This window comes from Sceloporus occidentalis, unplaced genomic scaffold (genome assembly GCF_023333645.1).
Source record: "Sceloporus occidentalis isolate IW3139 unplaced genomic scaffold, rSceOcc1.0.p SCAF_4, whole genome shotgun sequence".
Taxonomy (NCBI): Eukaryota; Metazoa; Chordata; class Lepidosauria; order Squamata; family Phrynosomatidae; genus Sceloporus; species Sceloporus occidentalis.
In genome coordinates this window covers 98,479,554-98,506,039 of record NW_028316984.1, presented here as the reverse complement: position 1 = coordinate 98,506,039, position 26,486 = coordinate 98,479,554, and the positions used below count along the sequence as shown (strand labels likewise).

Genomic DNA, 26,486 nt, shown 5'->3' with positions numbered 1-26,486 from the left:
GGATTCCACTGGATGTATTCCACTGGAACCATAGTGGTACAAATGTGTAGTGTGAAAGGGTCCCATGTTGCAAGGACAGTGCATAGGATATCACAGCATAGCATCATAAGTATGTAAGCTCCAGCAGAGCTTGGGGAAGTTACTTTGTTTAGTCTACAATGGTGAGAATTTCTCCAGCCAGCATGGCTAGTGAATGAGGTTGTTCTGGGAACTGTATTCCAAACCTTTCCAAGCTCCGAATCCCATGCAGGAAGATGATAACTCAGATGAGGTATGTTCCAGGGTCTCTATTTGCTATAGTTTGCAGAGTTATCATTGGGAGAAGAAACACAATACACTAAAGCCCAGGAACAAAACCATAAAACAATGAGTTTCAAATCATATGAAGGGGAAAGCAGCAGTGAAGGAGAATTAGTGAAGCAATTGCCAGAATTATCAACCTAAAACATTGTTAAATAGGGCCATTATCTATCATCTGACTAAAAAAAGAAAACTTGGTGCCAGTCAAACCTGCTAGGGAGGTTATTCCATAACTTCAATTTCAGATTCATTTTTAGCTTGCTTTACAAATAATGACTTCCTTCTGAAATTGCCAGAGAACTTCTTAATAGCAGCTATTACTTTTTAAAATTAATGTTTGAAATTTTGACTGTTACAGTAAGAATGGGAAAAGGAGATGGAAAGGATGAATACGATTAATCAGATCCACCACTATTACAAAAATTGTGATAGAGGACATTTAGAATACTCTGACCACCGTTTATCTTGGCACTGAATTCAGATTAGATTCTTTGTATGGCTGTTCAGAAATAAGTCTCTCCATATTCAATGACATTTCCTTCCAAGTTAATGTAGCTAAGAGTTATATAATGGAGCACCAGCTTGTGTAAATTATCATCAATTACCACTTCCTGGGCTAAATGACATTTAACATTTGAAATCCTTCCTCTATATGAGCTGTCATCAGTGGTCACAATTTTAGGGATGACTGCAAGATCATTAAAATCAATAGGATTTAAGAGCTTACTTTTGAATTTCACCCTAGGGCTCTGTATCTGAATATATATTGACATTACACGCATCCTTGGGGGCACATAGCTTTGCACATTAATCTAGACAGTAAATTCACCCTGAGGCCTTTGTAACTTCATTTTAAATACACAATCTATCACTCTGGTGGTGCTAACTGTACATAGGTTAGCTGATTTCCTTGGCAGTTTATATGGGAGAAGCAGAAACAACTTGGTGAGCTGCCAGTGGCAACTTTTCCTACCCACCAGAAGGACTGTTGACGAAACATCTTTCTCACAGTGAGAGCATGGAAGACATACTCTGATCAGAAAGTAAAAGTAGAAAATAAATAAATAGAGGGAAAGAAAGAAAAGGGGAACAGGACAGCAAAGCATATGCCAGTCCACAAAGAAGAACAGAATGCAAATTAATACAATTAATTAGTACAATTAATTTCAGAACAGGTATACCCCCATTCATATTGGCAACAGGATTCAGACATCAGATTTCCAGATTTTTCTTCCTCTGTTCCAGTCCATCCCATCTTTTGGGTCTTTTAGATCTGAATTTCATAATCAGGGTTCCCTGGAATCCTAGGGTTCTGTGAGAGGTTGCTAGGGGTTGCACGAGCAATTCTTATTGGAAGATGATAAACATTTTAAAGCTGTAGATATAATAAATTATTATGCAGGAGTTCCCTGAGGCCTGAAAATTATTTCAAGGGTTCCTCCAGGGTAAAAAAGTTTGAGAAAGGCTGTTTTCAGTTGTGGGCAGAAATTAAATACAGGTATATCTCAGTTAATGAAGTAGTTGTGTTCCTAGAAGTTACTTATTCAACGTAGGGTTTGGTACCAGAGGCAAAAATAACGTGGAAAGCACAGGGATAGGTTCCTGCACCATAAAACAGAAGAGCAGTTTAACTTGTTTCAGCAGACCTTTTATTCAGAGCGAAACAATATGCATATATGACAAGACACAAGTATGTCAGGTAGGCCTTGTGTAAGTACACAGAAACATTGTAACCTTCTAGAGACCATCTGAAAAATTCTTTCCAACTATATTCAGGGCCATGCCTCCAGGGCCATACCTCTAGTTTTCGGCTGGACATGCTGGGATGTGGATGTAACAGTAAGTGAGGCTTTCCTCTTTTCTCTCTGCTCTTCTATTCACTTATGCACAACATGAGATTCTGGAGGCAGCTGCTGATTACCTTGCCTTTTGGACACAGGCACACACCACTATAGACTTGGTTAGAGAGTAGAATCCTATTCATTCAAAGCTCCAGTTTTGTTTCCCGAAGACATGCTACTCCAAGTCTGTATTTTTCTGGCCTTCTTTCACATCCTCAAATGCCTCTAAAACATCCAGCAAAATATATGACAAGGAAGGAAGGTGGGCAGGAGTATAAAAAGACTGTAAAAAAGAGTTTCTTTGTCAAAGCCTTGGGCTGCATCTGCACTGCAGAAATACTCCAGTTTGACACCATTTTAACTGCCATGGCTCAGTGTTATGGAATTCTGGGAAGTGGAGGTCTGGTGGTGCAACAAACTACACTTCCTAGAATTTCGTAGCATTGATCCATGACAGTTAAAGTGGTGTCAAACCAGATTATTTTTGCAGTGTGGCTGCAGTTTTTGTTACCTGAGGTTTTTGTTACCTGGATTTTATAAGTTGCTGTGGTTGCCTTGCTGTTGGAGAAGAGCGAGGTACAATTATTTCAATTCATAAATCACAGGTTCCCGACCTGGGATGCCCACACTCTTAGGGGGTGCAAAATGGTATTTCAAGAGGTGTGACAAAGAGTGGTTTGTGTCCTTGAATGACAAGTCATGAGTCATGCCAGTGTGCCTTGAGAAGTAGTGGTAGATAGTTGTGTTGCATAGATAATAGTTTCATTGTTTATTAAATCAAAAGGAGAGAATTTTAGTCTACAATTATTACAATTTTAGAGCAAATTCGGCATTTTATACACTGAGTTAAAAGCTTATTTTTTAAAGTTCATTTTGTTCACTCACAGTATTTTAAGTGGTTAAATTTGTGGGTTATAAGTTAAAAATTAGACTTTTTCAAATTCAAATGTGATATTAGTTTTGAATGGGTGCAAACATTAGCCAAGCATTTCCTTGGAGTGTGGAGCACAGAAAAGGTTGGGAACCACTGGCATAAATAAACAATAAATATATTACAGAGGTACAGTGAATGCCTTAAGTAAGACAGAGCTCAAGTAAGAGTGCTCATAAATAAGTGTGCGTCAGATTGCGACCAAAATCATTCGCTAAATAACACTCATGGCAGACATAACTGGTCTAGTGAGTTCTGACACATATTTCTCTTTGCAATTCCAACATGTCATATAGATCAGCTGCCCCGTGCCTTGAGTTTATTAGAACAAAAGGGAAAAGTAAGCAGTTTAAATTTTACAGAGAGCCTTGTGGTAACAGGCAGTCTATAGGAGGAATTAACTTGAAGTCTAACTAAAAAGATTGCATGTACAGCGCTGTGTAAATTTATAGCGCTTCATAAATAAAGGTTAATAATAATAATAAGAAGAAGAAGAAGAAGAAGAAGAAGAAGACCTGAAGTAGAAGTAGATGGTTTGGGTAGAAGGACTGCAATCTAAATGAATTACTCAGCATTACCAAAGTGAGGTGCAGCATTCCTCTAATTCTAGTATTGGATTAAAATATTTTGCTGCCTGAGGCTAATTAGTAAATGTTCCCTGTCCCCTTCACCATAACACATAGTACCCAGTGTAAACCAAGTTAATTTGGCAACTGAGGCAGAAAATCCTACAAGCCACTTTCCACTAGCATTAAAAAGAAAACAGAGAAAAAATAACTAAAAATTTGCCACCTCATCATGACACCAAACAAATGTTGATTCCAGATGATTTGCTGTTTTTCTGTAGGGGAAACCCTATGGTTCTGAACAAGAGATAAGTAAACAAAGGGAAGTTTATGGAAGAACAGTTTCTGAACACCTTCAATGGTTTGTATTCCCTCTAAACCCACTTGAATTTTGAAGGCCAAACTTGAACTGGGGTACAAAGTGCTGCTAGGTGAACTATGTCCATCATAAACTGATTGAGGAAGCTTTAATCCAAAATCAGTCAGGGGCTTAACAATGTAATCATAACTATGGGAGTATTCCACCTTCCCCAACATCCCCCTTGTGCCTCAATGCACATTGTTCAAGAGACTCTACCAATTTTATTTATATATTTAATTTACATCTTGCCTTTTTGGAGAATTTTGTTGAGGTCACACACAAAGGCCTAATTCCCACTACCATTTAAACTGGACCACGATTTGAGTTAAACTGGCATGGTTCCCACTTAATTCAAATTCAGAAAACGATTCAGAAAGGGAGCCCATGTTTTTTGCCCATTTTTGCCCAATTAACATGCATCAAAAAGACACTGATTGTTTTCTATTCCTTTTCCTCAAAACTGAATTATTGTTAAGTAGGAACCATAACCAAATCGGAATCAGTTTCATGATTCAGTTTTAAATTACTCGAACCAATTCTTTTGTCAATGGGAACCATCTGCCTCAGGAACTAGTTTAAATAGAACCAATTCTTTTGTCAATGGGAACCACAAGTGGATTACTTTGAATCGCTTCCATGCCAGAAAATCTGATAGGAGCAAATGCAGTGGGAACCATGCTACAAATTCAATTTGATTCGTCAATTCAGATTGGAAACCAAATCTCGCATAAGTGGGAATTAGGCCGAAGAGAGAAGGGGAGGGAAAACTTTATTTATGTCCTGTTCTCTTATGCTATCCAACCTATGCATTTAGTTTACTAAACACAACTCATTAGTTTTGTTTGTAGTTTTGATGATCTAGTCTCAACAGTTATAAATAAGCAAATACAGCTATTCCTTTTAACAATAAGGACTGTAAATAAAACATCTTTATCTTTGAAACACTATTATTGTACTGTACTGTTTCTTTCATTGAAAATGTTAGCCAGTGCATTCATTCAGCAGTGACAAAGCTCAAAGAACAATTCATGCATCCTGGAATTACCATCTAGAAGCAGGCATTTAAACATAGATATATCAGACAACATTTATGTTATGACTGGTTCTATGAGTACAAACATTTTGAAAAGCTTAAAATATCTAAAAAGGAAATCACAATGGCTAACAATGCAGTCCTAAACATGTCTACTCTGAAACTGGTTCAGTGCAATTTATTTCCAGGTCCAAAATACTCTAAAGGCACCAGATCCCATCTGATTTTGGAAGCTAAGCAGGCTTAGCTCTAATTAGTAGCTGGATCAAAGTTGTTGTTGTTATGTGCCTTCATACAATTTGTAAAAACAAATTGTAGCACCTTGATGAGTAAAATTAATTATAAAACAACCTTTTGAGAATGGCTTCACTGTAAATTTCTTTTTAAAAGTAATTTCCTGTACTCTAATCAGGTGCCTGAGAAGTTTCTAATCCACAAGAAGTTGTGACATAATAAGTTTAATGGTTTGAGTGCTTTCCTGTTTGCAGCTACCGAATAACATGTCTATCCCTCTGACAACTTTAAATTTGGTACAAATTTTGTTGTCCAAAGGCCCACTGAATTGAATATTGCTTACTTCTGAGTAGACATGCATACGATTTTGCTGCTAGCCTTAGAAATAATTGTGATTGTGAGGTATGTACAATGAAAACATGTTGTAGGGGACTGCAGTTAGATTCACCTTGTGTCCAAAATAATGGACAGATTCCTTCAACCTACCTGCCCTCTTAGCCCATTGGTCATGGCTGTGGAAACCAGAGGAGACAAGGCACAAGACTAGCAGATTTTCTGCCCTTTCCCTTATTCTCATTTTTGTATTAAAAGTTCATTCCTCACCTTCACTTTTATAGTCCTATCAGCAGATATGTTTAATAAACATGCTTCCATGTGGTTTTGGCCCTTAATAAATACACCATGGATCAGTAGCATTTACCCTTTAAACTGTAATATGTTACTGATTCAGAAGCAAGGCTTACTGAAATTACTGGAGTTTAATAATGTGTTTGTGGCATGAGTGTGGTCAGTCAAAAAGTAGTGACTCCTTTTTTTTTTTTAAACAAAAAGACAGTCTTATTAATTCTTGTCCAAATTAAAGACCACTTTCAGTATAGTACATATTGACACAACTGTCTGGAGAGAATCTTTAATATTTGTATGGACAGCCCTCCCCCCCCCCCCCCCATTTCTTAAAGAATGGTTTTCTTGCAGTGGATATCATTTAAAATCTATTAGCAGAGGTCTCATGGAGTCTTATGAGCCAGTTTCACACTGCCTGAACCAGGAAATTGCAATTAACATTGAAATGTGATTCCATGCTAAATGTTTATAGCATGTTGAGTTATGCAGAGTTTTCCAGAGTAAACATAATAAAAATATTACAAGGAAACTACTCTCCAAAATTGTAGTTATTTCTTCCTGTGCGTGCTTATGTGATTTCTGTCCAAATATTACATCGAATATTTCAGGGACTGTAAAACACCAACACAGACCTAGGACTCTGGCTTATTTCTGTTTGCTTCTCTCTTTCTTTCACTTCTCATCTCTTTTCCTCACTCCCATCTTGCTTAACTCCTACTTCTAGGTGGTATATTGGTTGTAAACATTACTGAAGGCAACAGGGTTGAGGAACATTGCCCTTTGAGTGTGAATGATGGATTTAAATTGAGCTTCTAAATGGTCTATGAGTCAACAGTGTTAACTGTATTAAACCTCCTCCCTCAATTTGTTGGTGTTATAGGTTTAACTTCCTGAATTCATCTTTCTCATACAGGATATGCAAAACTAAGTACAGAGAATAACCAGAACTCAGTTACAAGGCTAGGAAAATTTCTCTCTTTCTTAATTGTGGGCTTGGTTGAAAAGAACAATAGTTTAAAATTAGCAGTTTTACATAAAGTGAGGGAGAGAGGCTTTGCGTTGTTTTACATTATTTTACATTGTTTAAAACAAGGACTGTTGTTGCTGAAAGTTCCCAAGAAAATACATAAAAATAGCCACATATATGTAAAATATATTAAAATTAGCTAATATTAATTTAAAGTTGAATATAATCAGATATTATTAAATTCATTAAAATCTCCCACTCATTATTAGCAAATAAACCCCCACTCATACTTGATTAATTACAAACACAGAGAAAACCTTAATTGTAATTAAATTGTATTTAATTCATATCATATTGAGTTTTGTTGTTGTTAACTGCCCTTGAGCAGTCCCCGACTCATGGTGACTCTATGGATGAGACATCTCCAAGACCCTGTATCCACTGCACTGCTTAGATCTTGCAGACTCAGTTGCATGGTCTCCTTGATTGAGTCCATCCATTTGGCGTGTGGTCTACCTCTTTCTACTGCTGTCTACCTTTTCTAGCATTATAGGTCCAAAACACACTGCAGGAATAATCCAGTTTGAGACTGGATTAACTGCCTTGGCTCAATGCTAGGGAATGCTGGGAACTATAATTTTGTGAGACATTTAGCCTTCTCTGTCAGAGAACTCTGGTATCACAATAAACAAAAATTCCCAGGATTCCTTAGTACTGAGCCAGAGCAGTTAAGGTGGTCTCATACTGGATTATTTCTGCAGTGTGTTTTGGATCATTGTCTTTTCCAATGAATCATGCCTTCTCATGTGGCCAAAGGATGACAGCCTCAATTTCAAGGGATAGTTCTGGTTTGATCTGTTCTAGGGCCCATTTGTTTGTCCTTTTGGCTGTCCGTGGCATCCTCAGCACTCTTCTCCAGCACCACATCTCAAATGAATTAATTTTTTTCCTGTCTGCTTTTTTTATTGTCCAGCTCTCACATCGATACATGGTGATAGGGAATACAATGGCTTGGATGATTCTAACTTTACTGTTCAGTTGTATATATGTTTAGTTTTTAGAATCTTTTCTCATTCTTTCATAGCTGCTCTTCTCATTCCTGGTCTTTTTCTGATTTCTTGTCTGTAGTCTCCATTCTGACCAGTGTTTGAGCCTAGGTACGAGAACCGTTTAATGCTGAACATAAAGAAAACAAAACTTATGACCACAGATGAAATACATAAATTCAACCTAGGCAATGAGAAACTTGAAATAGTTAAACGGTTCTCGTACCTAGGCTCAAACATTGGTCAGAATGGAGACTACAGACAAGAAATCAGAAAAAGACTAGGAATGAGAAGAGCAGTATTCATTGTATATTTCAAACAGTATTCATTGTATATTTCAATGTCTACTATAATGTCCTGTATCTCTTTATAATGTGTTGCCATGAATCCATCTGGTCCAGGTGATTTGCCTTTTTTTGCTTCTTTTATTTCTGTTGTTGAGATGGGCTGATTTAAGATTTCTCTTTGTTTACCATGTAATGCTTGAATCTTTGTGTTATCTAAATAATCATTTATTTCTTTTGTCTCAGTCTTTTTGGTTTTGAATAGATTTCTGTAGTAATCTTCCAAAAAAAAATTATTCATTTTTCATCTGTCAGTATGTTTTTTTCTTGCTTTATTTTCATTATCAATATATCTTAGATTTTTGATGTTCCATCTTCCTATCATCATTCCTCCTTCTTCTGAATCTAAACCTGCTCTTCATATGATATTTTCTGCAAACAAGGTGAACAAATAGGCTGATAGAATGCAGCCTTGTCTTATTCCTTCACCAACTGGGAATCATTGTTTTTCATCCTATTCTGTTCTGATAGTAGCCTCTTCTCCTACAGAGAATGAAGTAAAAAAGCATTAAATTGACTGTGATGTTGTCTATTCAACTGACTATAGCACATTTAGTTCCATTTCCCACTGACTATAATACAATCAGTTACCAAATTTCAGCAGCAATCCCATTATGTTAATTTTTAAATATATATATATATATATATATATATATATAGTGATCACTGGCGATGTGCAAAAAGTGGTGAAGAGGTACTGCATGGCTATATAAAGTTCAAGAATTCTTTCTAAATTTGGAAGCCTCCTTCAAATAAACTAGCAGAACACATTTAATAATAATAATAATAATAATAATAATAATAATAATTTCTTACCTGCCTCTCCCCCTCGATCAAGGTGGGGAACAACAAAAATTAACAAACAACATTAGTTAAAAAGACATCAATTAAAACACATATCAATTTAAAAGAACAAATAAGATATACACATATTAAATCAATCCACATTTAAAATTCACACTCTGAAAATAATCTGGATAAGCCTGCCAGAAGAGACTGATTTTTAATGCTCTTTTAAATGTAAACAGCATATTTAGCTGTTGAATCTCTTCTGGGAGGTCATTCCACAGTCTAGGGGTTGCTGAAGAAAAAGTTCTCTGGCTGACAGTCAGTAACCTAGTCCTGGCTGACTGGAGTAAATGTCCAACAAAGGATTTGAGAGTACATGGCAGATTATATGGGAGGAGGCAATCCTGTAGGTAACCTGGACCTAAATGAAAATCTGTTCCCTATTTTGGCACAAATAGAACATATAGGAAATATAGCAATCCTATATTTGTCCACCCAGAGGTAAGCACCATTGAGTTTAGTGGGAAGTTTGTATAGGATTGCAACCTAAATAAATTATCTTAATAGCCCAGTCCTGTGCAGGCTCACTAAAAAGAAAGTTCCTCTAAGTTCAGTTTGACTTGCTCCATAATTAGCTGCAAATGGATTGCAGCCTATGTCACTTGTAGAAGATTATCGCACTGGGTTCTGAGAACGTTCTCATCACGTGATGAGAACGGAACGCATTTGAGTATACCGCACGTATGTGTTCCAATCGGGTTCTCAGAACGTTTAAATGTGTTCCAAATGTGTTCCAGGAGGGTACAGATTGAATGTGTTCCCAGCGAGCTGAAACGTGATGAGAACGTTCCAACAGAAGTGTGTGCGGTATTCTTATCCGTTCTCAAATCCGTTCTCTCATTCCTCCGTCTCCTGATTGGCTGAAAGAATGACAGGCAGGGAGGCAGGGAGGCAGGGAGGCAGGCAGGCGAGCGACTGCAGTGAGGGAAGGTGTGTGTGTGTGAGAGAGAGAGAGAGAGCGAGAGAGGGGGGGGAAGAAGGAAGGAGGGAAGGAAGGAAAAAGGGAGGAAAGGTGGGACAAGGAAGAGAAGAGGAAAGCAGGGAAAGAGAGAGAAAGAGAGAGGGAAAGAGGAGACCAGAGCAGAGAGCAAGAGGGAGAGGATCTGGCTGCTTCTGCGGGGGGCCTCTAGTGTCATGTCCAGTGGGGCTCCTGTGCTGTCACAGTGCAGGAGGCAGGGATGCCCAGGACCTTCTCCTCCTTCCCTCCAGGAGGGAACCCACAAAAGCTCCTCTGTTTGGAGCAACACACAAAAGCAAGCAAACAACTCCCAGAATTCCATAGCAAAGAGCCAGACAAGAGTTAAAGCGGGGAGGGAAGCTCACAACCTGAAGGCACACATTACATGCACACACACAGGAGCAAAAGGGTGTCAAGCTGCCAAAAAGGGGAAATGGGATGACAGCAGAGGACTCTTCTTTTCTAACCAGTTTAAAGAGCTGCAGTGGCTGCCGGGGCTCTGTGGTCCAGTCCCCTCCCTTTCCCTCCGCTTAAAGGGACCTCCGTGGAGCTCCCTTAAAACCCAGGCTGCCAAGGAGGGGACTCTGCCCTTGGCCCATCAAGTTACATAGGTTTTATCCTATTTTCTTCAAACATATGCCAGCATATAAAGCCCCAACGTTTTATAGGGACTTGCCTTCGGAGGGAAGACAAGCTGGGGGGGGGGGGGGCGCTTGCCTTCCTTCCCTCCCAAGGGAATCCTTGGACTCCCTTCGGAGGGAAGACAAGCTGGGGGGGGGGGGGCGGCCAGAGTCCCTAGGCTTACTGAAATCCCCCACCTCCCTTCCCCTTTGGGTCTGCATCTGGGAGAGATTTTAAACTCCGTTTTTGGATTGATTTCTATGGGGAAAGAGGGGAGAGAGAGAGATGGCAGGACATCCCCATAGCCAAGCAACCTCTGCCTCCCCAGATGAAGACCCATAGGGCTCTCTGCTCCTTTAAAACTCCGTTTTTGGATTGATTTCAATGGGGAAAGAGGGGAGAGAGAGAGATGGCAGGACATCCCCATAGCCAAGCAACCTCTGCCTCCCCAGATGAAGACCCATAGGGCTCACTGCTCTTTTTAAACTCCGTTTTTGGATTGATTTCTATGGGGAAAGAGGGGAGAGAGAGAGATGGCAGGACATCCCCATAGCCAGGCAACCTCTGCCTCCCCAGATGAAGACCCATAGGGCTCTCTGCTCCTTTAAAACTCCGTTTTTGGATTGATTTCTATGGGGAAAGAGGGGAGAGAGAGAGATGGCAGGACATCCCCATAGCCAAGCAACCTCTGCTTCCCCAGATGAAGACCCATAGGGCTCGCTGCTCCTTTAAAACTCTGTTTTTGGATTGATTCCTATGGGGAAGGGATGTGAGGGATTTCAGTAAGCCGAGGGACTCAGGAGAGGCGAGCTCCATGGCCCAAGCCTCCCTTTTTCCTCTTTCCTGGGAGCAGTGTCTCTCCCGAGCCGTCCAACCACTGAGTGGCGACGTCATCAGAACACAGCCCACAAAACATAATACAGCAAACCGTTCTGAGAACAGTTTCAAGAAAAAGGAAGCGCTGTGCGGTAAAATGCTTTCCAATCACGTTTTGATCACGTTCCAGTTTACTCAATGCGGTAATATCCGTTCCAGGAACGTTCTCATCACGTTACGTGCAGAACGTTCTGAGAACGATATGCGGTAATCTCCGTAGTTAGACACATAATGTTGAAATTACTTTGCAAATACAAGGATGGAGCAAGACATTTTGCTGCCTGAGACACAGAAGCAAACAGCATTATTCTTTGTCCTTCCATCCCCTTATCAAGATATTTTGAGACCTGATGTGGAAAATTTATTGCACCATGATCACATCCTCTCTCCAGTATTAAAAAAAAAGGCAATAATATAGTTGGCCCTCCACATTTGTGGCTTTGACTTTTGCGGATTTGTTTAATATGTTATCTCCAGAAATCACTAGATCCTCCAGTGCAACTCTGCCAGAAGTTGACCATAGAATTATGCTGGAAAAGATAGAAGTTCCCAGAGGAAACACTTCTCTAAGCATTTGTAGGTCGTCCAGCATGATTCTATGATCAACATCTGGCAGAGTTGCACTCTATTTTTTAATCTGGTACCCAAAACTGGATACAGTATTCTGGATACAGTGAAACTATTACTTTCTTTGTTGTAGACCCCATACTTTTATCAATGCAGCCTAAAATTGCATTGGCCTTTTAGCTACTACATTACACTGTTGACTCATGTTTAGCCTGGAGAAGAGGCAGTTAAGAGGTGATATGATAACCCTGTTTAAATATTGGAAGGAATGTCATATTGAGGAGGGGAAAAGCTTGTTTTCTGCTGCTCCAGAGAACAGGACCCGGAGCAATGGATGCAAGCTCCAGGAAAAGATTCCACCTCAACATTAGGAGGAACTTCCTGACAGTAAGGACTGTTCAACAGTGGGACAAACTCCCTCAGAGTGTAGTGGAGTCCCCTTCCTTGGAGGTCTTCAAACAGAGGCAGATAGACATCTGTCAGGGATGCTTTGATAGAGAGTTCCTGCATGGCAAGGGGTTGGATTGGATGGCCATTGTGGTCTCTTCCAACTCTATGGTACTTTAAAGATGGGGCCTTTTGGCCGCCGTCATTACGTGCAAGGGGCGGCGCTTCCTGATGCGCCTTGCCCCTCGCACGTAACGAGGGCGTAAAAATGGCGGCGCCCTATACAGATGGGTGCTGCCATTTTGACGTGACGGATGCTTAGCATCCGCACATCTCGGCACCCTTGTGACGCCGCAAGGGCACCATTGGCACCTTGTGGCATCACAACAGCATCACAAGAAGAACCCACTTTTTGCGGGTTCTTTTTGCTGCACTGGGGAGCTGCGTGGTTTGTCTGCTACGGTACCCTCGCGCAGCATACAAGAGCGGCGGCAGACCATCCTTTTGGGCGGTCTGTAAAACGCCTATGATTCTATGTTCAACTTGTGGTCTATTAGGACTCCTAGATCCCTTCCATCTGTACTGTTGTTAAGCCAGGTGTTCCCCATCCTATATCTGTGCATTTCAATTTTTGCCCTAAGTGCACTAACTTACATTAAAAAAAATGTTTGTTTGTTTGTTTGTTTGTTTGTTTGTTTATTTATTTATTTTTTATCCCACCTTTCTCCCAGCATAGGATCCAAGGGCCCATACAACCTTTTAAAAGCAAATACAATTAAAATGTTATTCATACAAAAATTAAAACATAATTCAGCTACATTTTATTTTAAGTTGGAATGCAAGTTAGAAGCAATATTAAAAACACATATAAAACATAATAACAAAAACACTATGCCCTCCATTAAAAACTCCAGCCGCTGCAACGTACTACAAAACCAAATGTTTCCTTCATTAAAAAGAATCTTGACCTGCTGGCAGAAAGACAACAGGGAGGGGGACAAGTGGACATCTAGAGGAAAAGAGTTCCACAGTTTGGGAGAAGCTCTTTCCCATGTCCTCACAAAGTGTGTTGTGATGGTGGTGAGTCCAAGAAAAAAATTTCCCCTGCAGCTCTTAAAGCTCCAGCAGGCTCATATAGGGAGTTAGGGGCTTTCAAAAAGTGTGGACCCAAGCTATGTAGGGCTTGAAGGGTTATAGCCAGTACTCTGAATATCACCTGGAAACCAGTAAGCAGTAAGTGAAACTGAACAGACAGGCCAAAATAAAGCTGCTTCGGGTCACTTTGGAGGTATGCTGTTCAAATGACACATGTATCTTAAGAGGCCAAAAGCTGTGCCAAAGCTGCACTCCAGTCCTGGCTTTGGTGCGGCTTCCGGCCTCTTAGGATGCATGCAGCATTTAAAAAACATACCTCCAAAGGGACCCGTGGCAGCTTTATTTTGGCCTGTCTGTTCTGGCCCTATTTTAACAATATTTAGCCAAGATCCATATCAAAACACCTCCAAATGGGTAAAAGCCCCTTCCCACACATCCAAAAACTGACACTTTGCAAAATACCTCTTTTTGTTTGCCATGCATCAGTTAAAATGATGAACAGAAGAAACCCTATGAAATTCATGTATCAACAGACAATATGAAGGCACACACAAACACACACACGTGTGCATATGTTTGCAGCCTAAAACTATGCTTTATTTTAATAGGGTCAGCTCCAGGCCTGACTACCTGTTATTGCTTTGAGTTATGGGAAAAGAACAAAAAATTATTTATTTATTTCATTTATATGCCACCTTTCTCCCTGAAGGGACCTAAGGTGGCTCACAGATTTAAAAAACATTACAATAAAACAGTTTAAATAATCTAAAAACAATATAAAATTACATTAAAAATATGACAGAAGTTAAAAGACAATACACATGAGCAGTATAAAAACCACCATGGCATGTTATGTTTTAAATGCTTGCTTAAATAAAAATGTCTACGGAGAACTAGTGCAGGTAGCAACAGAGGGCAGAACTTGGGGAGTTTGCATTTCAGACCACACAGTTACCCACCCAGCATGACTTGTTGTCCAAAAAAGTAAAATTTCCAGGGTGCTCAGGCCCTGAAGTACATGGATATTAATATCAGAAATATATATTTATGCGTTCTACAATGGGATGAGTGGGAAAGGGATATAGGGGGCTTTTAAGACCTTTCGGTGTTCGTTTCAGACAGTTCTAATCGGTTACAGGAACAATGAAGCCTACATAAACAGTGCATAGAAAAGTTATATATTTTAAGACTGCAGCTCCCAGAATCTCTGGCGAAATAAAAATATTTTGCAAGCTCTGTTATAGCCCATGGTGCATTGAACAGTCAGGTATACCTAAACAGATGTGTTTTCTGAAAAAGGAAGACTACAGCCATGAATAGGGATGAGAAGGAGGGAAAGTGAGCAACCTCAGACTCCATATTACTTTAAAGAGGATGCTGAAGCAACACCTCACGTTTCCTCCACTAAAGTGCTGAAACCAGTGCTTCTCTTTCCGGTGCTGGAAACTTGCTACCAGATTTAACCATGCCACACCTGGTGTTTCCACAGTGGACCAAGTGGGGCTGAAAGGTGTTTGGCACATACTTTATCAGACTGACCAAAGAGAGAGAGAGCTGAAATATACAGACAGATGTTCTGCTGGATCTGAACTGACACCCTGAAGGCCACAGAAGGAGAAATTGGGTGCAAGGCTGAGCTCCTGTTGCAGGGTGATCAGAAGTAAGGTGGAAAAACTGGAAGTTCCTGAGAAAACCGCAAATGAATTCCAGATGCCATTGCACAAAAGGGCAGTGTGGTGTTCAGCAGTGGATATGGTTGCCAGCCCCTGTCCTCTGGCCCCATACCACTGTGCCTTTTTAACAAGTGGGTGACAGGTAGAAGTTTAACAGCATTCATTGCCTTTCCTTCCTGCACCCCACTTCTATGCTGGGAAAACTGTACCAGCTGGGTTTCTTCCTGGCACACTACTATTAAAACATAGCTTCTGCAGGAAAAGGAGCATGACAATCTTGTACGAGAAGACCTCTAGAGAGGAGAACAAATATTACAGGTAATATTGGTTAGCTGGACATTTTTCTTATGTTGGTTATGGACTTCTAAGACTGTTTCAAATATTCCAGTCAGTTACAGGCCTACAATTTTTTTTTTAGTTTCTAGAAACTCTAGGAGCTGTAGCCCAAAAAGTCATTTTTCCAAGCTCTGTTACAGTCCATCGTACGGAGAATAGGAGTGCACAACAGACGTCTGCTACAGTTTTTTTTTGTTGCAACTACCTCCCCCCCCCCTTTTTCCCCCTCCAGGACTAGAAAATAAGGTGAGGGAGATCCTGAGTGCTGCAGGGTTTACTAGGGAGGATGCAATTTCATTTTAAGTTTCCCAGTCACCACTGAATGAACTTGCTTATTTTCCCCATATATTTTGTTGAGTAAAACCATGAAAAAAAATCTAGCACACAGGACTACTCTTGAGGCTGTCGATATAAGGAGCAGAATCCCAAACCTCAGTTTAGAAGCTTGATTAAAATTAAAGATAAGATATGAAGGAGAAAGCAAGGTAGTAGCACTGAAAAGAGGAGGTTCCCAGAGAGAGTTAGGGGCTCAACAGACCACACCTTTGGAGCAGCCTGCAGCTGCCCCTTTCCTTGCCGGATTGGGGCCACAGCAACTACGTGCCATGGCCCCGATTTGGCCGTTCCATAGTGCAAAAAGAAACCGCAAAAAGCAGCTTCTTTTTGTTCTGCAGAAAGGGTGCCCTAGCCACAGTGGTGGCAACTTTTCGCTGCTTCTTTAGCATAGCATGTGTAAACGCTGTGCTGAAGATGTGGCGTAACTCCACCCGCTATCTGGACAGGCGGGCAGTCTGGAGGTGGCATGAGGGCAGAGTCAGGGTGGCCGGCATGTGGTCACCACGCCCCACTCTGCCCCCACCCCAGCTCTGTATGCCAGTCTGTACAGGACCTTACTCTCAAAATATTCTGTATAAGACAGTGTTATTCTGTTACCCAAAGAACAGGTGTGTGGGGGGGGGGGGAGGTCCTCACCAACTGTCAGCTTTATTTCGAATGTTGGGCAAAATAGGTTTGAAGAGCCTTGAGTAACCTCTTGACTTTTGGCACCACTGTATATCAGTACTAACTGGGAGGACTCCAGGTTTGGAGTTTGTATATAGAAAAAGGCAGAACGCAGTCATGTGTTGTCAAAGACGACTCTGTGGTCATATGTCCAGCACGACTGTATAGAATGCTGTTACGTTCCCACCAAAGTGGTAACTAATCTACTTGCACTTTTTACATGCTTTCGAACTGCTAGGTTGGCAGAAGCTGGGACTAGTGACGGAAGCTCACCCCATCCTCGCCAATCTGCTGACCTTGCAGTCAGCAGAGTCAGTATCTTAACCCCTAAGACACTACGTCCCTCCTAGGAAGCACTACCAATAGTGAAATTGGAAATGCAGTCCAGCAACATTGGGAGGGCAAGGCATTCCTCATCTCTGGGCTAGACAGATACCTAATTAATTTTGATTTTGGAAAATGGACAGAGGGCCAGAATCTTGGGTAAGAAGGTGCATATGAAGATACTATAATTAAGTGAATACAGTAATAGTAATATGAGCTATCTAAGGCAGGGAAAGATTGCCACATAATCAGAGCACTTCCAACTGCACAAGTTCTGGGCCTTTCTGTGAAATTGGAAAATTGCAGAAGAATCACTGGCTGGTTCATCCACTTTCTGTGCTTGTTCTCTGAATGGAATGGATTACAAATAATTCCTTCATTTTGAACAAATTAATTTTGCTGATGTTTCACAAAGCACTCTTATTAAACATAAAAAAGTGGCAGGATGGTAAAAGCCAGAGAACACTTATACTCTTTGTTGACAGCTGAATCAAGATAGTTGGGTATATACAAACTGCCAACTTCTTCTTTAATTGTCCACTGGAGCCTGCTTCCCTTTATTTCCATGAAAGCAGAAGTGAAATCTAAAGGTGCATGCATGGTGGATGAGCACTCATAAGAATTTCCTAGTGCTCCTATTCTGCATCACAATCACTCTTCTAAAAACAGTTTATGGTGACTTTATGATCTATTCTTCTGACTTCTTATAGTCTGCTTACCCCTCCATTTGCCCATTTTGCAGCCTTATCCTACAAATATTTATTCAGCAGAAAACCCACTGACCTAATTTTCAAATAAGTGTACATGTAATGTCACCCTTGAGATAGAGCAGAGCTGTTACTAAGAGTACACCTGAGGCTGTCATCTTATGAACACTTACAAAAGAGAGTGGATGTTAAATCCCACTGAGAATAATGAGTAATTTTAGACAAGTTTTTTGTTTAAAAAAATGTGTTGCCTTACCAGATCCGAACTGATCTTGGAAACTTAAGCAGGGTCAGTCCTGGTAGGTTTTTGGATGGGAGACTGCCAATGATACTGTAGGCTGTATTTCAGAGGATAGGCTTGGCAAACCACTTCTGAGTATTCATTGCCTAAGGGCTTATCTACACTGACCAAAATGATTGGCCTCACCTCACATTTTCGTGGCCTGTAATGACTACACAACAACCTGCTGATGCCACACACTAACAGACATAGCGAGGTGACTGGCCACACATTTCTTCCTAGTGATCTTGCTCCGCTGTTTTTTGCCTTTCGAGAATGCATCAACCTATCAACCAATAGCTGCTGTTGTTTGCCTGTTCTTCTCTACACCATCTTGCATTCTGATTGGAAGCTTCCCCTTTCAATCCCCTTTCCCTCTTTACCAACCTCATAAGGGAATTTTACTTATTTATTTATATTAATATTCTTAATATATACAATACACACACACAGTCTGCCCTTCCTTTATGCGGGGGATACGTTCTGGATTCCCCTGCATAAAGGGAATTCTGCCTATGCTCGAGCCCCATTTAAATGAATGGAGTTTGTGCAAGTGGCGGCGCAGCGGCACAGCAGTGCAGTGGCGCAGCAGCACACACCCCATTATCACTTACGGGACGCACTGCCCCTACTCCCAGCGTGGCTTTCAGCGTATGCTGAATGCCACTGTATTCATATATTCTTAACATATGAATAATCAGAGCACTTCCAACTGCACAAGTTCTGGGCCTTTCTGTGAAATTGGAAAATTGCAGAAGAATCACTGGCTGATTCATCCACTTTTTTATATTTCACCTCAGTGTCCTCCTTCCCCGGAGCCATTTTCATCCTTATATTCCATCCAGAATTTAAGTTCATCTCATGGAGGTAATCTTCCATCTTCTCTTCTCAATGCTTTTTCAATAAATTCTTTCCAAATCCCCTCAAAATCATTTCTTTTCCATAGTCCTTTTTTTACTTTAAATTTACATGTCAATTTTTCATTAATCGCTAATTTCCATACCTCTTTATACCAGCCCTCCACTTCTACATTTATTTTCGTTTCCCAACACCTTGCTATAATTAATCTCGCTGCTGTAGGCAAATTTGTTACCAAATCTTTTTCTCCCCCCCATTTCTCTAAGTTATATAATGATAACAAAACTATACTCAGTCTTCTGTCTATTTTATATTCATAGCATTTTCTACATCTAACATAACTTTTTCCCCAAAATGTTGTACATATTTACATTGCCACCACATATGCATGTATGACCCTACTTCTTGACAACCTCTCCAACAATTTTTTGGATTATTCTTATCAATATTATGTAATCTCACTGGAGTCAAATACCATTTCCAAATCACTTTATAATAATTTTCTTTAATCCGTACCAATAAATTTTTCAAATGTCTTTGTTTGACTGAGGGAATTTTAAATGTACACACAACTACACATATGACAGAGAATGAAAAATAAAATTGTCTTTTATTTTTTATTTATGAAAATGTTCAGCCATGGGATTAGCAGTGAGGGGTTAGATGAGGCAACGCCTCCCTCTTCTTCCCCCTGCCTGATATTGGATTCGTCTGTACTGTTTTTACTCTTCCCCCAATCCTCCCTTACACGATTAGCATTGTGTCAGCTTTGCTTTTACTTCAGTGAATGTCATGTATTCCCCCCCCCCCCCCCCCATTATTTGCTTGTTCTCTTGTGAGGTGATCTCCTCTCCCCCCCCCCCCCATCATGTGCTCACTCATTTGTGTGGAGATCTGCAATGTATGTATGGGGGGATCAGTGAGGCAGTGCATGAGATCTCCACACAAGTGAGGAAGTAAATTATCATGATGGAACAGGGAATGCACACACTCCATTCACTGAAATAAAAGCAAAGATGACACAATGCTGATTAGATATTGGATAAAATTGGTGGGGGAGGGAGTGATGCTTGGGGAGTGAGGAGGAAGACGGAAGTGGTAGCCTGATCAAACCCCTCACCACTGACCTCATGGCTGAATATACACTGAAGTAGGAAAACACAGCAATACACACTAGGCTTGCCAGACCCAACCAGTTGTAACTATCAAAAGGTCCTCCTGCCCCAGGCTCCACACCAAAGCCACCTTGGAGCCAGTGCCATCACTGAGTGATGCAGGGGGTGCAGTCTGCACCACTTGACCCTGTTAGGTTCTCCTAACCTGCATGCCCTTGCGGGCTGCTCTAGACCCAAGCTTCCTTCTAGCCCAGGACTGGAAGAGCAAGAAGGGAGCATACCGCAGAGAAGCCTAGGGGATGAAGCCTAAAGGAGCTTTACCTTCTCCTGCTGCACCAGGTGACACCCGGCATGGGGACACCATTGCTTGGAGCACCAGCCACACCCAGAAAAATCTGGATTAAAAAAAATCAGGAAGTAAAAGGTGTCTTTTTAGAAATTGGATTAAAGCCCTTTGGTGTGCATACCCTGTGAATTTGCAGCGAATCCTGTGCAAATCGTCAAGAAGGTTGTGTGCTGTGAGGTCAGTATGTTTTTTTCTTCAGTGCAGACAAGTTCTAAGAAAACCCTATGAAATTCATTGGCTCATTATAAGTAGACAGGCAACTTGAATACACACATATGCTAACTGCCCCGTGTCATTAAGAGAAATGGAATTTTACTGCAGTTCAGAACAGCAGCAGCAACAACAATTGAGGAGGAAAGGCACAATAGGTACAGAGGGCTCGGAAAAGTTTGGGTTTTGGAGTTCAGCTGCCAGAATCCCCCAACATTGGTGATTTTGAGAGGTGTAAGCACCATTTTCATGCTCTGGGGGGCACAATGACTCTTGATTGATATGACTAGGAGAAGATTCTAGGAGTTAATAGTCCAAAAAAAGCACTATTTTCAAGCAGTGAAGGGCAAAACCTCTTTTTATTGCTACAGCTGGGAACCATCCCTTGGAAATATTTGCTGTTGTGTACCTTCAAGTCATTTCCAACTTATGGTGATTCAAAGATGAACCTATCATAGGATTTTCTTGGCAAAGTTTCTTCTGAGAGGGTTTGCCTTTGCCTTCCTCTGAGGCAGAGACATCACTAAGAGGGTGCAGGGGATGCGGGTTGCACCGGGCGACACCCTATGAAGGGGTGATACCAGTGCTCCCCAAACTCTGACAGAAATGGGCTGTGGCATTCACATGTGTTCCTTAAAAATGTTGGTGCTCAGCAGAAGAGTGGGCTGAGTGTGAGTGGGCTGAGCCTCAGTGAGAGGAGAAAGGAGAGGGTTAAAACAAACAAACAAACAAACAAACAATCTTTTAAAATTTTCTTAAAACCATCACACCTTACCAAAGGTTCATTTTAACCACGTGAAACTATATACATGTTAATACATTAGGGCTCTTGGTATCCACAGGGGGTTGGTTCCAGGACCCTCAGTGGATACCAAAATCCATGGATGCTCAAGTCCCATAAAATACAATGGGGAGTAAAATGGTTACCCTCATATTAAATGGCAAAATCAAGGTTTGCTATTTTGAATTTATACCTTTTAGGAATATTTTCAAGTTGTGGCTACTTGAATCCATAGATTAAAAAAAAATCATGGATACGAGGGGCTGACTGTATAATTTTAATTTTGTTAGTTGTTTACTTCACAACTGTTACCATAATGCTCAGTGATCCTGTATTGTGTGGCATGGAAGGAGATCATTAGGGAGGTTGACACTATGAGTTACCCAATTGGGCAACACCACTGATGTGAAGCTGAGAGAGTGTGCCTTGCCCAAGGCCAATCGGTGGGTTTTCATGGCTGAGTGACAATTCACTCTGGTCTCCAGAGACTAGGGTGACCAGATGGCCTCCATTTCAACCTTCGTCCAGGAGGAATTTCAAAATGCCCTCCAGTGTGAGCACAACTAAGAAGCATGCTTTGCCATTTATTTGAGTGTTTTTAGCTTTTGGTTGGGAATGTCCTCCATTTTTCTTGAATGTCCTCCTTTTGGCTTCCTTTGAGGTTAGGACATCTGGTAAATCTGCTGAAGGTCCCATAAATTCCGGGAGGTGGCTGGGCCATGAAACATCAAGTGAGGAGGAGGGCTGCATACATCTGCACTGCAGAAATAATCTGAACCACAGCAGGGTGTAAGTAAATAAATATTATTATATTATTACTTTAACTTCCATGGCTCAATGCTATGGAATTCTGGGAACTGTAGTTGCATGAGCCATTTAGCCTTCTCTGTCAGAAAACTCTGGTGCTACAACAAACTACAGTACACTTCCCAGAATTCCACAGCATGCAGCCATGGCACTTAAAGCGGGGTCAAACTGGATTATGCCTGCAGTGCGGATGCAGCCCCAAAGACTAACATGGTGCCTTCTTTCTCAAGCCCAGCCACTGGGCCTTTATTCCGACAAAGAATAATAATAATAATAATAATAATAATAATAATATATATACTATACATAAACCAAGCCCCTTCTGGACTGAGCGCAGGGCCTTCCAAGCCCTCAGCTTTGCCAATGGCCAGGAGAAGCCCAGCCTCCCCAACACAATGGAAGGCCAGGCACCACTAAATGTAGGACGCCCAAGAAAAAGGGAGGACCTCCCAACATAAAATGCTAGAAACATTCATAGGCATGGAAATTCATGCTTCTTAGTCCTGCTCAAAATGGAGGGCGTTTGAGAATTCCTCCTGGACAGGAGGCTGAAATGTATGTGGAACATGTCCTGGAAAAACTGAGGGCGCCTGGTCGCTGCGAGGCTTCTCAAAATGGAGGGCGTTTGGGATTAATTCCTTAGAACAGGGGCCAGGTCCTACGGGGAAAAGACCCAGCAAAGGAGGACCCAGCCTGGGTGGGTGTTCGCCCTGCCCTTCCTGAGGCATGTGGAGAGAAGAAGTCCGCCACTGAGGAGGAGGAGGAGGAGGAGGAGGAGGAGGAGGAGGAAGGGGACTTGGAGGAGGAGGAGGAGGAGGGAGGGAAGGCCATGCCGCCGCCAGGCTGAACAGCTTCCTCCGAGGCTCCCTCCCAGGCGGCCGAAACGTTGCCCTTTTCAACTCCTGCCAAGGAGGGCGGCCCTTTCCTGGGGGAGCGATGATGAATGGAGGCTGAGGAGGAAGGGAGGGCAGGGCAGCCAGGCCCAAGCCCTCAGGGAGCCTGAGTGACGACGGCGAAGCCACCGCCGACGCTGTTCACCCTTCCCTTCCCTTCCTTCCCTTCCCTGCCTCGGTGCGTTTTGGCGGGCTGAGCGAGGAGCCCTCTGCCATGGAGTAGCAGGGCAGCCGCCTTGGCCTGGAGGACCATGAGGAGGCTGCTGGGGGCGCTTCCTTGCCTTCTCTTGGCGCTCTGCCTGGGAGAGGTAAGGGCAGCAGGAGGGGGCTTTACTACTACTGTTATTGTTATTGTTAGGCTGCAAAATGTAGGCGGCTCTCCTCAGCCGAGCCCAGGGCAGGGCTGTGTCTCAAGGGAGCAGGGGAATGTAGGACCCGTTCACCGCCCTAAACGCCCATGGCTTCTTGGTCCTGCTCAAAATGGAGGGCGTGCATTCTTTTAGGGGGGGATCCCTCCTAGGCAGGAAAGGTGGGAATGGAGGACAGCGCTTGGTGAGGCTCAAAATGGAGGGTGCTTTTTGGGATCCCTCCTGGGCACAAGGTCCTGGGGGGAGGGCCTCCAGTCAGTCACCCTGGGGCAGGTGACCAGGTGTCCTCCCCCCTCAAAGGAGGACAAGGCCCCACACTCATAGAAATAGCAATGCATTTCTTCTTAGTCCTCCTCCAAATGGAGGGCCTTTGGGAATTCCTCCTGGGCAGAAGGCTGGAATGGAGGACAGGTCCTGGAAAAGGAGCTCTTAGTGGTGCTCAGAATGGAGGACGTTTCCGGGTACTTTCTGGATAGATGGTGGAAATGGAGGACAGGCCCTGGAAAAGGAGGACTTGTGGTCGCCCTGCGCAGAGTGTCTCTGGGTTTTCCACCCGTGTTCCCCTGGCCAATGGATGGAGCCCCATCCCTTGCCATCACTGCCTCCAAACACCCTTTTCTTCAAGCCATTTCCCCTTATGGCTCGCATGGGTTTTTCTGGGGCTGAGACAGTGTGACTCCTCCAAGGTTGCTGACTGGGTTTTCGTGGCCAAGGAGGAAACTGGACCCTGATGTCCAAAGCTGTAATACATCTACACTACAGAAATCACGCAGCTTGACTCCACTTTATCTGCCACGGTTCCATCTTACAGAATCACTGGGAGTTGTAGTTTTGTGAGACGCCAGCACACTTTGGCAGAGCAAGCTAAGGACCTTGTAAAATTACGACTCCCAGGATCCCATAGGCTGGACCTACAGCAGTTAGAGTGCTGTCAAACTGTATTATTTCTACATTGTAGATGCACCTCCCAAGCCTCTCCACCACACTGGCTCCGGTCAGGGTGATTCTCTTGTATTTGAACTGCAGAAACCAATGTGAGCATACAGAATTAGGGTGGCCAGTAATTCATGTTGAGTTTGGGAGGGACATCAAATATTTTGCCAAGATCTTACTGTTATTTGTGGAAGTGATCTCTAGACAGGTCTGCTAACAACAGGGAGCTAAAGGGCTATAAGAGGGTTTTCTCTCCCCCCCTTCCTTCTTTTCAGCTCACCACTCTTCCTACACATTGGAGCACTTACTCAAAATCACTTGACTTGCACTAGTTTCCCTTTAATCTTCTTACAGATTAGCATGATTAAACAATGATACAAATAAAAGAATCTGCCTTTTCTCTCTTCACTATATATCCTTTCAGTTTCAAGATTATGGGAGGCACAAGGGCCTCAATTCCATTTTGAGTCCCAGTTGGCATAGACCTCATGGATTTATACTAATTTGGTAAATGGACACTTACATAAGTTCCATTATAAAAAGGAGGAAGTGAGGGGAGAAAAAATGTGATGTGGCAGCACCTTTAAGGCCACAGTAACTGGTTTTTATTTTGGCATCCGCTTTCCTGGATATAAACCCACTTCTTCAGATTCAGTACAGATTGATATTAAAAGCTCAGGTTATAAATCATGTGAAACATAAATTTCATTGATTCAGTGGATCTATTCTAGTTGGGAAAAAAGATTGGATTTAGGACCAAAACTGTGGTTACAAACCAAGTGGATGGTAGTTATTTAGAAGTATAATGGTGTGATATTGGGGTACAGTTGTGTGATATTAAAAATAGGGAAGAACCAGAGTGCGAAGGAGTTATGAGGCATCTATAAAACTAACTAGTACAATATGGTATATCATGTGACATTGATAGTATAGGATGGTGCTTTTAATTTGTATTTGCGGCTATACAAATGGGAAGCCCTGTTTAGTTAGGACGAATTGATCAACCTGGAACAGGCAATTAATCTGCAGTATGCTGTTATCTTGAATAAATGCCCCTTTCATTGTTTTTTAAAATGCTTGTCCTGGGCTGATTCTATCAAAAGCAATGGAATACGAGTTTGGGCCATGTTTACCAATGCACAAATCTACCTCTTACTTCTTTACTTGAGCATTTGGTGATGGTATACTACTGGTAGCATTATAGCAAATGTGGCTGGTAGCTGTCTTTGTCTTACTGTGGGTATGAGGGAGCCTAAACTAAGAAGCACTCAAATCAAGTGGCTTGAAGTGTGGGATTGTTTGTGGTTAGTTGTTTGTGGGGTGGGAGGAATAGTGTGCCTTCAAGTCATTTCTGATTAATGGCATCCCCAAGGCAAACCTGTCATGGGGTCTGCTTGACAAGATTTGTTCAGAGGGGGTTTGCATTGGTTTCATCTGAGGCTGAGAGAGTATGACTTGCCCAAAGATTCCCAGTGGGTTCCCATGGCTGAGTAGGGATTTGAACCATGGTCTCCAGAGTTGTAGTCCAACACTCAAACCAATTCACCATGCTGGCTCAGTCTTAATAAAACTTGTTAGGTGGCTCTATTTTCTGTGATGTGGTAGATTGGGTATGTAGATTAGTAACATTGGCACCAGTCCTCAGAGGGACAATTTGGTCTGTTGTCATTGCTGTTGCATTGTTCATTATTCTTTAAAAACTCTGAATGTGCTGCTCATTCGAGAATAACATCTTTTCTTCTAGGACTGGAAAGACAAGCCATTGTATTATCCTCTGTTACACATGTACATCTTTTCCTCCCTTCCTGTGTCTAGTAATTAAGAGCCCGAACAGACAGGCCAAAATAAAGCTGCTTCGGGTCACTTTGGAGGTATGCTGTTTAAATGACGCATGTGTCCTAAGAGGCCGGAAGCCGCTCCAAAGCCACGCTCCAGTCCTAAGGAGTGGAGTGCAGCTTTGGCACAGCTTCTGGCCCCTTAAGATGCATGTGTCATTTAAACAGCATGCTCCCAAAGTGACCCGAAGCAGCTTTATTTTGACCTGTTTGTTCAGGCCCTAAGATACCTTTACAGCAGAAGGGATTGTTAGGTCAGATTTTATTTTAATGTGGATTAAAAGGCAGTATCTTCTGATTTGTCTTGCACTATGGGTTGAACATTGCTATTATTGGGACTCTAATATGAGGAGAGAACATACAGTACTGTGGTGTGTGTGTTGGTTCTTGTTAACATGATAGCAAATTGACATCCAAG

General features: G+C 42.0%; 2 protein-coding genes across 2 annotated transcripts in view; both read left to right on the top strand.

Annotated features, from left to right (window-relative positions):
* Positions 1–26,486, top strand: part of LOC149314394 (oxysterol-binding protein-related protein 5-like) — a 642,611-nt gene that overhangs the window by 212,493 nt on the left and 403,632 nt on the right. The window lies entirely within an intron of this gene.
* Positions 22,908–26,486, top strand: part of PTPRJ (protein tyrosine phosphatase receptor type J) — a 132,732-nt gene continuing 129,153 nt past the window's right edge. The window contains exon 1 of the mRNA XM_089521018.1: positions 22,908–23,240. Within this exon, the coding sequence (XP_089377144.1) occupies positions 23,184–23,240 (57 nt within the window). The 5' untranslated portion in view covers positions 22,908–23,183. The remainder of the gene's footprint in view (positions 23,241–26,486) is intronic.